Genomic DNA, 16841 nt, shown 5'->3' with positions numbered 1-16841 from the left:
ATGCTACCCACATTCAGAGGAAGGACTGCAGGAGAGGAAACATATAAGAAAAACAACTGCTTGAACGCAAGGGTCCCGGTGGAGGTGATTGAGGGTGTGGACTCGAAACTACCACACCAATGCAACTACCAACAATTTGGAAATTGGGCTTGATCAAGGACACATGACAAAACTAGTGGAAATGCGCATCGGCCATGGGTGGGGGGGGGGGTGAAGGGGATAGGAGGAGCATGAATCAGGTAACCATGTTAAAAATGTATATTAATAAATGTTAAAAAAAAATGAAAAAAAAAAGTCAGCCCCCAGGAATATAATTGCCAAATTCAAGAGTTTGCAAATTAAGGAAAAAATATTACAAAAAGCCAGAAAGAGACAATTCAGATATCAAGGAACACCAATCAGGGTTACACAGAATCTGGCAGCCTCCACTCTAAAAGACCACAAGGCTTGGAATATGATATTCAGAAAGGCAAGAGAATTGGGTTTACAACCAAAGATCACCTACCTATCAAAACTGACTATATACTTCCAGGGGAATGTATGGGAATTCAACAAGATAGAAGATTTCCAAGTATTTGTAAAGAAGAGACTAGGAAATATATTTCCTATTATTTATTCTATTATTAAATAGGAAATAGGAAATAATTAAACTTTATTCTCAGTGGAATTAATCCTGAGAGGGAAGAGTAGCTAGATCCATTGGGATATTAAATTCTATCTTACCTTACGGAGAAAGTCAGAAGGGATAAACCAAGGGGGGAAGTGGGTTGGGGAGTTCAAAAAGGGAGAGGAAGAAAGGGGAGAGGGAATTCATTAGGCCTTAAAAAATAATAAAAGAGGAACAAAAAGGGAGGGGGTGGAAAGGGAAGTAAACTAAGAGAGGGGATAAGGGGAACTGATTTAAAACAAAACATTGATTTAAAAGGAAATAGCATAAGAAGAAGGGGCAGGACAAGAAGAGGGAATCGAAATGTCTGGGAATACACAGTTGATAATTATAACTCTGAATGTGAATGGGATGAACTTGCCCATAAAATGGAAACAAATAGCAGAGTGGATTAGAAACCAAAATCCTACCATATGTTGTCTACAAGAAACACACACGAGACAGGCAGACATACATAGAGTAAAAATAAAAGGCTGAAGCAAAATCTATTGGGCTTCAAATGAGAAAAAGAAGGTAGGAGTTGCAACCATGATTCTGACGAAGCCAAAGTAAAAATAGATCTGGTTAAAAGAGATAGGGAAGGTAATTACATTCTGATAAAAGGAAATATAAACAGTGAAGAAATAGCAATACTCAATATGTATGCACCAAATGATATAGCATCCAAATTTCTAAAGGAGAAATTCTGCCATTTCTGGCAGAATAGGCAGAACTCAGGGAGGAATAGATAGTAAAACTATATTAGTGGGAGACCTAAATCTTCCTCTATCAGATCTAGATAAATCAAACCAAAAAATAAATAAGAAAGAGTTAAGAGAGGTGAGTGAAATCTTAGAAAAAATTAGAGTTAATAGATATGTGAAGATTTCACTATAATGAGTAGAGCCTAAAGTTCAGGTAACGTGGGGAGAAAAGAATGAAAAGAAATAAATAATTGTTTATTTCAAGCCTCTAATGTAGACAGATAAGAGCAAAAATTCAAGGTTCAAACATGAAAAGCCATCTGTAATGACCTTTAGCACTAGCCAGACCTTCAAGAAAAGAACAGGAAGATACATAATTATTTCAGTGAATATTTTTAATTTTGAATATAGGAATACTAATATATGCAGTGCAAGGTTATTTCTGTGTAAACTGACTGATGCTAAAGAAGATAGCCAATCAGCAACAAGCCAATGTTAGCAACCAGGTGGCTCATCCTTCCGCACACCCCAACAGATGGAGAAAGAACCACACCCTTTCTGGAAAACTATTTTTCAGTGGGAACCTGTCAGGAAGCCAAATAACACATCTTTCCCAGGAAAAGATAGATGGGGGAAGAATGGTTAGAATTATGTTAGCCAAAAAGCTATTAGCACCATGGTCATCAGGAATTGTGAATCTAAGAATAATAACTATTTCAGCACTTGGCACTGTAGACAGTACCAAACTGTGTCATGCTTTCATTGTGGTGGCATTTAGAGTAGCACTGCCATATATTTGAGGAGGAAATTGATATTTAAGCCAGTAGAATTAATAGACTGGTCAACCTTTGTACCTTCAAATAGTTTAGTTTGCAAAAGGACTGAAAAAAGTCAAGTGAGTTTCCAGGATGGCTTTGTGTGTCTTACTTGGAGGACCAACCCTCTGGGAAGCAAGATGTGTGTGTGTGTGTGTGTGTGTTTGTGTGTGTGTGTGTGTGTGTGTGTGTGTGTGTGTGTTTCCCTTGGTGTCTGATAGCTTGTGAAACTACTTAATACCATACACATGAAACAGAGGTTTAATATTATAGTAAGGATTCTTTCTGTAATGAGGCTTTTCAGAGAAAATTTCAGCTACACTTCTACCATTGTGCTGGTTCCCAGTCACTGCTCCAATAATCTAAGGACATATTTAGGAGCAAAAATATATGGTCATAGTGGTGTATTGGTATGATTACTTGGATAGTGGTGGGGTAGACGAATTAGAGAGAGAACAGACAATTAGGAGGTTCTTGGAATTAGTTCTGTGCAAAAGATAGTGAACTGAACCAGAGTGACTGTAGGGAGTATGAATAAGTGGGATAATATAGAAATGATAGAATTTGGCAACTGAACTCTTCCTTCAAAATATGTGCCTCTGCTTTACTTCTCTATTTCTGATGATGACATCATGATCTTCCCAATTGTCCTGCTTTGTATCTCAGAGTCATCTTTGGCTCTTTCCCCAAATCATTTGCTGAGTTCTACAGAAACAAAGCATCTCAGGGTTTGAAGGAAGCATGGTCGTCCCATCCCTGAACTGGAATTCCTATTATAATATCCCAGAAAAGAAGTCATCCATCCTCTACTCTAAGAATTCCTGAAGTGAAAGTTTCTAAATCCTCTGTTCCACTTTTGGACAGCTGTAATTATTAGGAAAACATAAATTTGTCTACTCCCTGCAGCTCCTGCCAGTGGTTTTTATTGCTTTTGGAGGTAAATGAAAAGGCTAAGTCATCTTCCATATGACAATTTTTCATGCATTTGACATATATCATAAAGAATCTGTCTATGCAATATCCTTGGCCACTAACCACTCCTTTAAGCCTCATAATACAATTAACTTAATCCCGTTAATCAAATTATTATGTGCCAGGCTGTATATAGTATATTGTATACTCTTGGAATATAAAGAAGCTCCAAGTCCCTGCCCTTAAAAAACTTATACTCTAATGGGGGAAAAACATTTAAATAAATATTTAGAGGGTATATACAGAGTAGATGGCTTTCATTTCTTAACAGCTAGATTCAGGCCTCCTAACTGCTCTTCAAACTTGAATCTATCCTTTCTCTTCTATGTACTCTTCAGGCTGTAAATGATCTCTCCCTCTTCAAAGTTCTCATTTGGCCTTTACTTCTACTTTGCCCTTATTCAATTTCTCCATATCATAGTTACTTATGTAGTTCTCTAATTAGATTGTAAGCTCCTTGAGTACCTTGTTTCTCTCTTTGCATTTCCAATATTTTTTGGAGAGTATAGGTACTGAACAAATAAATTTATCAAGTTGAATATTGATCTGGGCCATTAAAGAGTTTAGGGACCATCACGTTGGCCACAGGGTTTTGAAAGCATAAAGTAGATAGAGAAAGCCTTTCTAATACCACAGTAGGTGCAATGATCTCAATTTAGTTAAATGCCACAAGTTTGAAATGATGAAGTATGGGAAAGTTTGGTAGCACAGTGGATAGAGTCCCAGGACTGGAATCAGGAAGACCTGGGTTCAAATCTGGCCTCTGATACTTCCTAGCTATGTGACCCTGGGCAAGTCATTAACCCCAATTGTCTAGCCCTGACCCGGGATCTAAGATTATTATGCTCATATCCTCTTCCAAAATTTTGCAAGACAAGTTCACCATATAAACAGACTTTACCTGATTTCCTGCATTTCCTTTTTCTCCAGACATTCCAGAACTGCCACGTTCACCCTAAATTCAGAGGGAAAGAAAATGGGGAGATAGGGAGAAAAAAATTAAGGTTTGGAACCATCCTTGTCCTATGAGTTTAACCCTTGAGTTTTTCCCACTCCTTCAAAGATTGGAAACATTCTTATACCTGTTCTCCATTCCACCCATCTATTCCGTTATCACCCCGACTGCCCTATGATGAAGAGAAACCAAAGTCAGAAGGCTGGCACAATTACGCTGAGACAAAATCAAACACATTTTTAAAAGATCTTTATTGGGATGTGGGGAGAGGCAGGGAGGGCTCTGGTAAAGGAAATCTTTTTCTTGACTCATAAAATGGAGATAGATCCTATGATGGACTTTTCAAAATTTGATAGAGGTTGGTTTCTTCATCTTATGAACAAAATAACACTAAGCTTTACTCCTGAATCATGGTCAACAAGTAGCCAATATTGTGACAGTTTCAGGGTATGTTTTAAAATAGGATTAAATAATATGATTTGTTCTTAGGAGATTGTCATAACAATAAATTTCACAAGATAACATATATAACACTTAACTGGTTGTTTGAATACCAAGGACTCTCTTCCTTTGCCAAATGACTTCTTTTTATTACTTTTTCTCCTCATCTTGATCTGTTAATATTCCTAACACATGCTTAGGAAATCAGCAGCTGAATAGGAGTTGGAGGATAAACAATCACAGGGAGAAAGTTTTGATGACAAAGAAGCATGTCTTCTTCTCCCTCCTCAGGATTTAGAAAAAAAGAATAATACTCAGGAAGTGATGTACAGTGCCTGGGAGATAGACAAGGTGACTGAAGCACACAGAGAGATTGGAATGAAAGACTTAGAAGGAGGGAAATGAATCAAAAAAAGAGTCTGCAGTAGTCTAGCAGTACTTAATCCAGTAGCCCAGATCTCCCACAAGTGTCCTCTGGCCCCTTGCTAGCAGTGACCTATATGGGTAAAAGGACTTATTTTCCAGGACATATGAGACACAGTAATTACAAATGATCCTTCATCAAGAAAATATTCATTATTGTTTAACAGCCACTGTGGTTTATTTCTCTCTTTACAAGCAGGACAAGTTCCAAATGAACTTTTGACCACATAGGTTCTTCAGTGATTTTGCCTCTTGAAACTCTAAAAAAGATTTCCAAACTCATGGATTATGCTCTTATAAAGGTAGAAGCAATAATAGTAATTTGCAAAGAATGAGATAATAATGATGAAAATGACCTCAATGCCTATATAACATTAAGCATAAAATTGGTTCATACAATATTTTCCAACATACTGAATACTCAATATCTAACTATATGAAAAGGAAAGTTTTCAAAACATAGAGATCTAATGGGAATTTTTAAAAATTGGGTGGATGTTTAGAAATATATCATTTCTCTCCTCTGGTCTCTGTAGTAGGTTTTTCCCAAAGATGCTTTTAGTGAGTCTATAGAAGATGAGCTTATATCTTGGAGATTCTAGTTCAATTTCAAAAAACAAAAACAAAACAACCATTTTCCCATTTGCCCAATAGTCTACATAACATCATATACACAATAATGATAGAATAATTGCAACTTGTCTTTGGATTCTTTCTTAGTCCCACCAAAAAAAAGAAGAAGAATGAGATAATATTAATTATAATAACAATTATAACAACTTCTATTTAACATTTAAAAGTCCACACACTTCCTCATAACCACTCTAAGTTAAGAGCTTCTGGCATTATTTACCACAACTTGGCTGAAGCATTCCATAGGGAGGGAAAGATCTGGTTTAAGGTAAGAATTCCACTCTCTTCCTTCTCCTGGCTTGACCATTGCCTTGGGAAACATTCTGTCCCTGTGCTCTTCTAGTTCAATTCAATAATGTCCCACTTCCAAGGGGAGCTATTAATTTCTATTTTAGAAAGTCTTCAAAGAAATTGTAGGCATTCTCAATTGTCAATATGGTACATGTTATCATGCAGATGGCTAAGACAAAATGGCTTAGTGGACAGAAACTGACTTTAAACAACTTACTTTAAACAAGTGACTTTAAACTTTGTAACTTTAAACAAGTCACTAGCCTTTCAATGTTCTGGGCATATCACTAAAATTGAAAAAAAAATCTATAAATTGAAGAGAAGGTGTTGGCTTGCATTAGTAAATGGAACTTGAGATTTCCTTTTACCAATGAAACCACATGTCAAATTTCTATCACCTGTACTAGGATTTAGATCCTTTTGGCTGGATTCTTAATGACAATTTAGCTTCCCTGATAAATTTCCCTTTTACCATCATCATCATCAAAATCCACAAGTATTTATTGAGTGCCTTCTGTGTACTATGTTTAAAATAAAAAAACTTATAGTTACTCAATGCACTTGTCATTCATCTGCTGAAGTAGAGGATTTTTAGACCACGGTTAATTAACATATGTTGTTCTCCTTACCACTTAGGATGAGTTAATCAATTTTCACAGACCTATGTAAGTTCAGACTTCCTTCCCAACTTTACCTAGCTCCCACCAAAGTGGGAGCCTTTTCTGTGTCTGGATTAGCAGGAAAGCATATCCAATCCCAGATTTGTCAACATCTATACCACTACCCTTGGATCCAATCGCTGATTCTATGAGGCTCTCCCAAAGCCAGTCTCCATCTTACTCTTCACCTTCTTGCTCAAGCCCTTAGAGAAATCTTAAGTTCAGGCCCACACTTGACCAGATTATCATGGGGATGGTTTAATTAAAGTTGGAAACATTCAAAATTCTATCATACATGAATGCCTTAGGCAATGTGTACACAGCTCACCAAATATTCATTTATTAGCCCTGAGTGCTGGACCTGCAATGTCAATAATATTTGCTTTTGCATTTCCATGAATTTTTTAACCTTTCTTTATTGAAGCAAAGGAAAATAGATAAAATTTCCAATTGTATTTACTCACCAGAAATCATATTCCATTTTAAGAAGAGAAGAAAGTACCTACCTTGTCTCCTACAAATCCTCTTGATCCCTGAATTTTAGAGAGAAAGGGAGTTGTTAAAATGAGATGCAGAAATAAGCTTTGCCAGATTCATTAGACCATTTGTGTTATTTATAATAAGAAAAGACAAATCTCTCAAAAGTTGGAACTTGACTCCAGAGAAATGGATATCCTAGGACATCTGACCATTGAGAAGAGGCTTTATTTCTAATATACAAGAGTTTGAAGCTGGAAGAAGTTCTAAGTAGATTCTAGACAGCTGGACCACTCCAGATAAGAAAGGGTTATTACCTAAGGTTGTAGACTAAAAAGGCCTTTTCTTAGGTAGAGTAACAGGAAAGGCAATGTGGAGGAAAAGAGCTTGGGAGAAGTCAGAGAGATCTGCAAGCAATATCAATGACCTTAAACTGCTCCCTATAGTGACTTTTTCAAAATTTTAGCCTAGTCATAGTATAGACAGCCCCAAAAGAACTAGAAGATAGAATTTTAGCTAACAGTCAGCACTATAGTGTCATGTCCTGAACCATTTTGAGGTTAAAAGACCAACTGAACCAGACAAAACAAAACAAGGACAAGGACTCACATTTCCATCTCCAGGTCAATACTTACCTTAAGCCCTCTTATACCTGGGCATCCTCCATCACCACGAGGTCCAGGCAAGCCAATAAATCCTCTTTCCCCCTGTGGGATAAAAGTGTGTCAGGCTGAGCCTGCCCAGATGGGGAAAGCAAACTGCTCCTCTCCCGTGGCACTTCTTTAAACTTAGAATGGTCAGCTATCCCCAGTGCCTAGAAGGTGCTTCCTCTTCATCTCTGCCTTCAAGTTGGAGTTAAAGTCCTACCTTCTAGTCTCAGTTAAAGTTCTACCTTCAAGCATGCTGGGGCTTACCTCTAAGCTTACCCACTTCTATTTATCTTGTCTTAATGCCCATTTGTACCGGGTTGTCTGCATGTTGTCTCCCCCTTTAGACTGGGAGATATTCAAGGTTAGGGGCTGATTTGTTCTTGTTTAGAGGTTTATTTGGGTTTTTTTTCCTTTCTTATATTCCCAGTCCTTAGCATAGGGACTAGCATTAAGTAGGTGCTTAATAAGCACAAGTTGACTTACAGCAAGGAAAAAAATCAGGGAATGTTAGAGCTGTAAGTAAATTCAGAAATCCTCTAATCCAGACTTCTTTTACAGGTGAAGAAACTGAGACCCAGGAAGTTGGGACTAGAACTCAGGTCTTTTAATTCAAGAGTTTTTTTCAACTATCCCATTCTTATCTCTATAGTTAAAGGAACTGATTCATTTTTTTTTACAAACAAAAGGATGGGATTGTGAAGAGATTAGTCTATTTGCTCCAGTATCCTTTATTATTCCACCAAAAGTCCTATGAGACAGTTGAATTCATTACCAGGGAACTGATCATCAAGGAAGAAAGGAAGAACAAGAGAGAGAATGGAGTCTACAAAATATAAGGCTAATGAATATGACCAGTTTCTGGCAAAATCATGGAATATATTGAATGGATTATTTATGAATATCAAGAAAATAAGCAGCAATGATCTTTTAAAATCCAGCATGAATTTATTGGAAGTAGCCCATGATAAACTAAGCCCATTTGCTTTGTTTTGGCAAAGTTTTGACAGGGAAATACCATAGACAAAGTTTACCTGTATTTTAGCAAAGTATTTAATAAAGTTTCACATTATTCACACAGACTAGATAAAGAGAAGTGATTCAACTGATCTTACAGTTAGGTACATTTAGAACTACTCAAATGGTAACACCCAAAGAATAGCCATTGCTCAATTTCAATTTGGAAGCAGCTTCTCAGGGATGAGTTCTTGGTTCTTTGTTGATTAACATCTTTATCAAGGATTTGGATAAGACACAAATGGCATACTTATCAATTTTAGATATTACACAAAGCTAGAAGGGAAAGCTCTCAGTTGGGATACACATGAGTCATAGGGTAGAGAGCTTATCAAAAATATTTGAGGATTATTTGTCATACAAATGAAATCCTAGATTGAGACCAAAAGTCAACTGCAGGCTCAACACAATAAAACACTGTGGTGTTCAGGCAAAGGAAAAGATTATAACATCTTAGACTTCATTAAAAGAGCCAAGAAGAAGGCATTCTACCTCCTCTTTATCATCTTCCAGCTACATACACCCAACTCAACATAAATTACTTAAGGTAGACTCATTATAGAATATCATAACATAGTAACTCAGTTTTATTGTACATAGATCTCTCTTTACATCAGCCAACCTGATAACAGAACCTTGTGATAAGGAATGATTATAATTTGTACTTTTTTTAATTTAAAAAATGAAACTCTTTGAATTAGGTAGTTAGAGACATTCACATACAAACTCCTATCAAGACTGTTTTTCAGCATCGAATTAAGATTTATTACTTACAGATCCACCTTCATCACCAGGATAGCCAGGCATCCCATTAAGACCTGTCTCTCCCTAAAAATAAAAATAGAATTTAATTTTAAAATAAAATTCATTTACCATTGTTTCTCAATTCTGTTGTTATTTCAAATTAATAAAGCTATTATTGGTTCCCTAGAATGACTTAATAAAGACACTTTCCTACATAGAAATTTAAATTATTTCCCTCCAAAGACACAAACTTAAATCTATTCATATCTTTCCTAAATTTGTACTATAATTGTATCACTTTAAAACTACTTCTCACTTTGTTAGGAGTGAAGATTTATCAAAAAAGTCTATCCTGAAGATAGATGTCAATTTTTAATCATTATAATTTTATACTCATGATAACACATTGTTAAATTAATTCTCATCCTAGGAAATGGAAAGCTGATTTTTTTCTGTATGTCTCAAATATTTAGTTTTATTTTATTTCTTTGCCCCTCCTTGCTATGGGACTTCACCCTTTTCATACACAGAATTACTGCTGAAAGGAATACCTTTCAATACTAAGGGAAAAAACTTCAAAATGACCAGTAAGCCAACATTTATATTACAAACATGAATGGGGGGGGAGAGACAAGAAAAAAAATTGAACTAAAATAGTATGTAATCATGATGGCCAATCTTGACCCTGAAGAAGAGATGAGAAAATATATCTCCCTCCCTTTTTTGCAGAAGTAAAAGACTAAGGGCATAGGGTATCTCATGTATTGTGAGACAATGGATACTCTGGATTATTTTTATTAAATAGCTCTTTTCCTTTAAAAAAATTATTTATTGCAAGGAATGGTGATAGGTGAGGGATGACTTAGAGTTCAGTGGAAGGAGGTTATTTTTTAATGAAGGTGATTTAAAAACCAAAGATATCAATAAAAACATTTTTTTAATTTAATAAAGCTTAAAATAAGCAATGAGCAATCTTCTATTCCTGATCAACCATGACTTAACAACTGACCACTGAGTCCTACCAAACAGAGGTCAGAGATGAATAAGTTCATTGCACTTTCTGGACATTTCTCTCTTTGCCTTTGTTGAAATGTCTGTGGCCTGACAAGAAAACATGTTTAGTGATTCCCTGGCTTGATTCTTTAGTTCTAAAACAAATATAGCTTATTTTTCAGATAAGAATTATATGTAACCAATCTTGATGACGGAGGACAAAGAATAAAATATGCTTCCTGTTGATATGAAGATACTACACTGTAGGTAGAGAATACCAAAAGCACCATTATATGCAGTCACTATGAGTAGGCTTTGCTTAACTGTTTTTCTTTGTTATAAAAGAGGATTCTTGCTGACGGTTCAAGGAAGTGGGAAAGTAACTATGGGACAAAAAACAATAATTATCAATAAAACATTTTAATATTAAATTATGAAGAAGTCATTTGAATGTAAGACCAGTTGAAAGTATCCAAAGATTAACCAGAGAAGCTATTGTATTCATGTGCCTCAGGGTACATGAAGCTCTATAGATCAACCCCTGGCTTCATCCCATCAATAAAGCAGATAAGAAGTCTTCAAAGGGCAGGGAAACTGCAACACCTCTCCCTCATAGATTGCAGAGAAATTAGCTACAGTCTTCTTTTGCCAGCTGGGGAAGATCTTACATCAAAACTCATTAAAATGATCTCTTAACCTAATCAGCCAGCAGAGCAGAGAAGGCACAGGAGGGAAAGAAGGGAAAAATATGAGTAAACAACAGAAAAAGAAAAAAGAAATTACAATTGACAGCTTCTTTCCAGGAAGTGAGCAAAGAGCTAATGAAATAGAAGAAGTTCAAGGAATTCCAAGCAAAACCAAAGAAATTCCAGCAAATTGAACACAGGCTTTGGAAAATCTCAAAATTCAATTAATTCAAGAACTCAAAAAACAATCAAGAGAGGCTGAAGACAATTGGAAAAAAGAAATACATGAACTAAAACAAGAAAATAGTGTCTTGAAAGCCAAAATTGACCAGCTTGAAAATGAGGCAAAGAAGGTGAAAGATGACCTACAAAGAAAATCAGACCAGAAGGAGAAGGATGACCAAAAAGCCAGTTATGAAATTCAGTCTTTAAAAATCAGAATCCAATAACTAGAAGCAAATGACTTCACAAAGCAGCAAGAATATATAAAACAAAATCAAACGAATGAAAGAATTGAGGAAAATATGAAACACCTCATTGACACAACCACAGATCTTGAAAATAGATCCAGAAGAGACAATTTGAGAATTTGAGAATCTACTGGAAGATCATGACAAAATGAAAAGCCTGGACAGCATCATACATGAAATTATCCAAGAAAACTGACCTGACATTCTAGAACAAGAGTTAAAAGTGGAAATTAAAAGAATCCACAGATCACCTCCTACATTTAATCCACAACTGACAATGCCCAGGAATATTATAGCCAAATTCAAAAATTACCAGACCAAGGAAAAAATATTACAAGCTGCTAAGAAGAAGTCAGTCAGATAACAGAGAACCACAGTTAGGATAACAGAGGATCTGTCTGCATCTACATTGAAGGAACAGAAGACATGGAGTATAATATTCCAGAAAGCAAGGGAACTGGGTCTACAACCAAGAATCAACTATCCAGCAAAACTGACTATATTCTTACAGGGGAAAGTATGGTCATTTAATAACATTTAAGACTTCCAAACATTCATAAAGAAAAAAAACCAGACTTAAAAAGAGAATTTGCTGCCCAAACACAGAACTCAAGAGAATCACCAAAAGATAATTAAGAGAGGGGGGAAAATAACCTTTTTTTAAGGGACCCAATAAGTTCAAAATGATTTGTATCCCTATAAGAAAAGATTATATTGATAACTCTTAAAAATTGTTATTATCATCAGTATAATGTATTCTTAGAGGAAACAGTGACAAACTGTATTGGATGAAATGTCATGATATATATGTATGTATAAATATATATAAAACTAGAGGTAAAAAAAAGAAGATAATATTAAGAGAAATGGGAAAAGAGACAAAATGGAGTAAATTTATATTCCATAAAGAAGTGCATGGTGGGAACTGTGGAGAAAACCAATACTGGAAGGGTAAAGACATTGGAGAGAGGAAATACTTAATTCTTAAGTGCATTGAAATTAACTTAAAGGGGGAAGAACAATCAGATCCATTGAGGCAGAGAATTGATTATATTCCCTATAGAGAAGTAGAAGTGTAACAAACAGACTTGTGGGGAAGAAAGCAATATTAGAGAGGGAGAGGGTGGTGAAGTAGTTTTAAAAAGACTCTAAAGAATAATAAGAGGGGAATAAGAAGGGAGGGGGGAGAAAAGGGAAGTACAATAAGGGAGGATTAGGGGTATGGATTAAAAACAAAACAGTGGTATAGAAGGAAATAGTGAAAGAAGAAATGGCAGGACAAGGAGAAGGAATCAAAATGTCTGGGAATACACAGTTGATAATAATAACTCTGAATGTGAATGGGATGAACTCACCCATAAAATGGAAGCAAATAGCAGAGTGAATTAGAAAACAAAATCTTCCCATATGTTGTCTACAAGAAAAACACATGAGGCAGGTAGACATACATAGCGTAAAAATAAAAGACTGGAGCAGATCTATCTAGGCAATCATGATTTTTGACAAAGCCAAAATAAAAATAGATCTGGTTAAAAGAGATAGGGAAGGTAATTACATCCTAATAAAAAGCAGTATAGACAATGAAGAAATATCAGTATTCAACATGTATGTACCAAATGGTATAGCATCTAAATTTCTAAAGGAGAAACTGGCAGAGCTCAAGAAAGAAATGGATAGTAAAACAATACTAGTAGGAGACCTGAACCTTCCCCTATCAGATCTAGATAAATAAAACCAGATAGATAGATAGATAGATAGATAGATAGATAGATAGATAAGAAAGAGGTAAGAGAGGTGAATGAAATCCTAGAAAAAATAGAGTTAATAGATACGTGGACAAAAATAATAATTATTTATAAATAAATAAAATTTATTCAAAATATATTTTATTTTATAAATATATTTATATATATTTTAATATATTTTAAATAAATAAGTTAATAGATATGTGGACAAAAAGGAATGCACCTTCTTTTCAGCAGCACATAGTACATTCACAAAGATTGATAATATATTAAGGCATAGAAACATGGCAAACAAATGCAAAAGAGCAGAAATAATAAATGCAACCTTTTCAGATCATAATGCAATAAAAATAATAATTAGTCAGGGTACATGGATAGGCAAATCAAATACTAATTTGAAACTAAATAATATGATTCTCCAAAATCAGTTAGTTAAAGAACAAATCATAGAAACAATTAACAATTTCATAGAAGAGGATGATAATGATGAGACATCCTACCAAAATCTGTGGGATGAAGCCAAACCAGTACTCAGGGGGAAATTTATATCTTTGAGTGCATATATTAACAAATTATGGAGGGCAGAGATCAATGAATTAGACTTCAAAATCAAAAAACTAGAAAGCAAACAAATTAAAAATCCTCAGATGAAAACTAAATTAGAGATCATAAAAATTAAAGGAGAAATTAATAAAGTTGAAAGTAAAAGAACTATTGAATTAATAAATAAGACCAGAAGCTGGTACTTTGAAAAAACAAATAAAATTGACAAAGTACTAGTCAATCTAATTTTAAAAAGGAAAGAAGAAAATCAAATTAATAGTATCAAAGATGAAAAGGGAGACCTCACCTCTAATGAACAGGAAATCAAGACAATCATTAAAAACTAACTTGCCCAATTATATGGCAATAAATATAGTAATCTAGGTGATATAAAAGAATATTTACAAAAATATGTATTGCCTAGATTAACAGCAGAAGAAATAGAATACTGTTATATTCATAATCTGGGAAATGATGGATGCCACCTTGAATGACAGGGAAGGCAGTTGGAAGACACGGAATGTTCCCAAGTGCCGGGAGCCAGGGGTAAATGCTGGTTGGCCTGATAGTATAAATACCCCTGAGAGCCAGTTGGAGGGGATCTCTCGAGGTCTCTCTGGGCTCTGGAGGTCTCTGGACTGGGAAATCTCTGAGTGGGTGGTTGAAGGGTGGAAGGGAGGTCTATGAAGAAGAGGGCAGGAATATATCTGAAGCTATTTCCTGATAGACCATGAGAGCTAGTGCATCACCAAACACTGGTAGTAAGAAAGCTGAGCAAATAAGATCACCAACACAGCTGCATCAATAGCATTCCCTATTCTCTGGCTTGGCTGTGGCCAGGCTGGGCCAGAGGTAGTGGAAAGAGTAAATCTCCAGCTTCCACTTGATCAATAGCCTCCAGTCCTGATTGTCAACTAGTTATAGATAATAAATTGATAGGGTCTCCAATCCCCATTCCTTGTCCTGTTTACCCTTTCCCTGATAGATAAAGAGAGTTTAACAAGTACCTTCCTGAGTGGTCTTTATATCACATCCCTTGGGGAGGGATTCAACACAGTCAGATACCAAACAGAATCCAAGGCAAATCAAAGCCCTATATTAATCTATCCAACCACAGGTTGGACCTGAAAAGGTTAACCATCCATCTAACCTCTTGGGGTCCTCCCTGGGCAACTGTTAGAGAAAAGGGGAAATTATAACAACTATTAAGGGTGATTGGAGTTGGTGTTCCTCCATCATCTGCAGCTAGGGAGAATGCAGATAGATACATTCACATCACTGTATATCTATATCTCCTTAGGACCCCCCTTTTGTTCATAACAATACTCAAATAATCCCATATCAGAAAAAAGAAATCGAAAAAGCCATCAAAGAACTCTAAGAAAAAAATCCCCAGGACCAGATGGATTTAGAAGTGAATTCTATCAAACTTTCAAAGAACAACTAATCCCAATACTATACAAATTATTTGACATAATAAGCAAAGAAGGAGTTCTACCAAATTCCTTTTATGACACAAATATGGTACTGATCACAAACTGATCAAAAACAGAGAAAGAAAACTACAGAACAATAGCCTTAGTGAACATAAATGCCAAAATATTAAATAGAATACTAGCAAAAAGACTCCAGCAAGTGATCAAGAGGGTTATTCATTGTGATCAGATGGGATTTATACCAGGAATACAAGGATGGTTCAATATTAGGAAAACCATTCACATAACTGACCATATCAACAAGCTAACAAACAAAAATCACATGATTATCTCAATAGATACTGAAAAAGCCTTTGACAAAATACAACACCCATTCCTATGGAAAATACTTGAAAGTATAGGAATAGAAGGGCCTTTCCTAAAAATAATAAACAGTATATATATATTAAACCAGTGATTCCAAAAGTGGGTGCTACCGCCTCCTGGTGAGTGCTGCAGCGATCCAGGGAGGTGGTGATGGCCACACTTTTTGTATTACATTCTATTCTGAGTTCAATAAATAGTTTCATAATTTCCAAAGGGTGCTAAGTAATATTTTTTCTGGAAAGGGGGTGGTAGGCCAAAAAAGTTTGGGAACCACTGTCTTAAACCATCAACAAGCATCATTAGCAATGGAGACAAATTAGAAGCATTCCCAATAAGATCAGAAGTGAAAAAGGATTCCAAATATCACCTCTATTATTTAACATTGTACTAGAAACACTAGCAGTAGCAATTAGAGAAGAAAAAGAAATTGAAGGTATTAAAATAGGCAATGAGGAGACCAAGCTATCATTCTTTATAGATGATATAATGGTATACTTAAAAAATCCTAGAGAATCAACTAAAAAGCTAATAGAAATAATCAACAACTTTAGCAAAGTTGCAGGATACAAAATAAATGCACATAAATCATCAGCATTTCTGTATATTTCCAACACATCACAACAGCAAGAGGTAGAAAGAGAAACACCATTTAAAATCACCCTAGACAATATAAAATACTTAGGAATCTATCTACCAAAACAAACATAGGAATTATACAAACACAACTACAAAACACTTTCCAACCAATTAAAACTAGATCTAAACAATTGGAAAAACATTGATTACTCATGGGAGGACGAGATAACATAATAAAGATGGCCACTCTACCCAAATTAATTTACTTATTTAGTGCCATACCTATCTAATTTAGTGCTATACCTGTGCCATACCTATCAAACTACCAAGAAACTTTTTACTGAATTAGAAAAAACTATAACAAAGTTCATTTGGAAGGAAAAAAGATCAAGAATATCAAGGGAAATAATGAAAAAACTGTCAAGGAAGGTGTCCTAGCAGTACCAGATCTTAAACTGTACTATAAAACAGTGGTCATCAAAACAATATGGTACTGGCTAAGAGACAGAAGGGAAGATCAGTGGAATAGACTTGGGGTAAGTGACATCAGCAAGACAGTCTATGATAAACCCAAAGATCCCAGCTTTGGGGACAAAAATTCA

At 35.4% G+C, this 16841-nt stretch overlaps 1 protein-coding gene across 1 annotated transcript in view; it reads right to left on the bottom strand.

Moving 5' to 3' along the window:
* The window catches only part of LOC123250353 (collagen alpha-4(VI) chain-like), a 144026-nt gene that overhangs the window by 85713 nt on the left and 41472 nt on the right, over positions 1-16841 (bottom strand). The window contains exons 14-18 of the mRNA XM_044679395.1: positions 9455-9508; positions 7652-7723; positions 7046-7072; positions 4220-4264; positions 4039-4092 (exon numbers count right to left, since the gene is read on the bottom strand). Of these exons, the coding sequence (XP_044535330.1) occupies positions 4039-4092; positions 4220-4264; positions 7046-7072; positions 7652-7723; positions 9455-9508 (252 nt within the window). The remainder of the gene's footprint in view (positions 1-4038; positions 4093-4219; positions 4265-7045; positions 7073-7651; positions 7724-9454; positions 9509-16841) is intronic.

This window comes from Gracilinanus agilis, chromosome 5 (assembly GCF_016433145.1).
Source record: "Gracilinanus agilis isolate LMUSP501 chromosome 5, AgileGrace, whole genome shotgun sequence".
NCBI classification, from domain to species: Eukaryota; Metazoa; Chordata; class Mammalia; order Didelphimorphia; family Didelphidae; genus Gracilinanus; species Gracilinanus agilis.
This window is presented reverse-complemented; position numbering and strand designations above follow the sequence as displayed.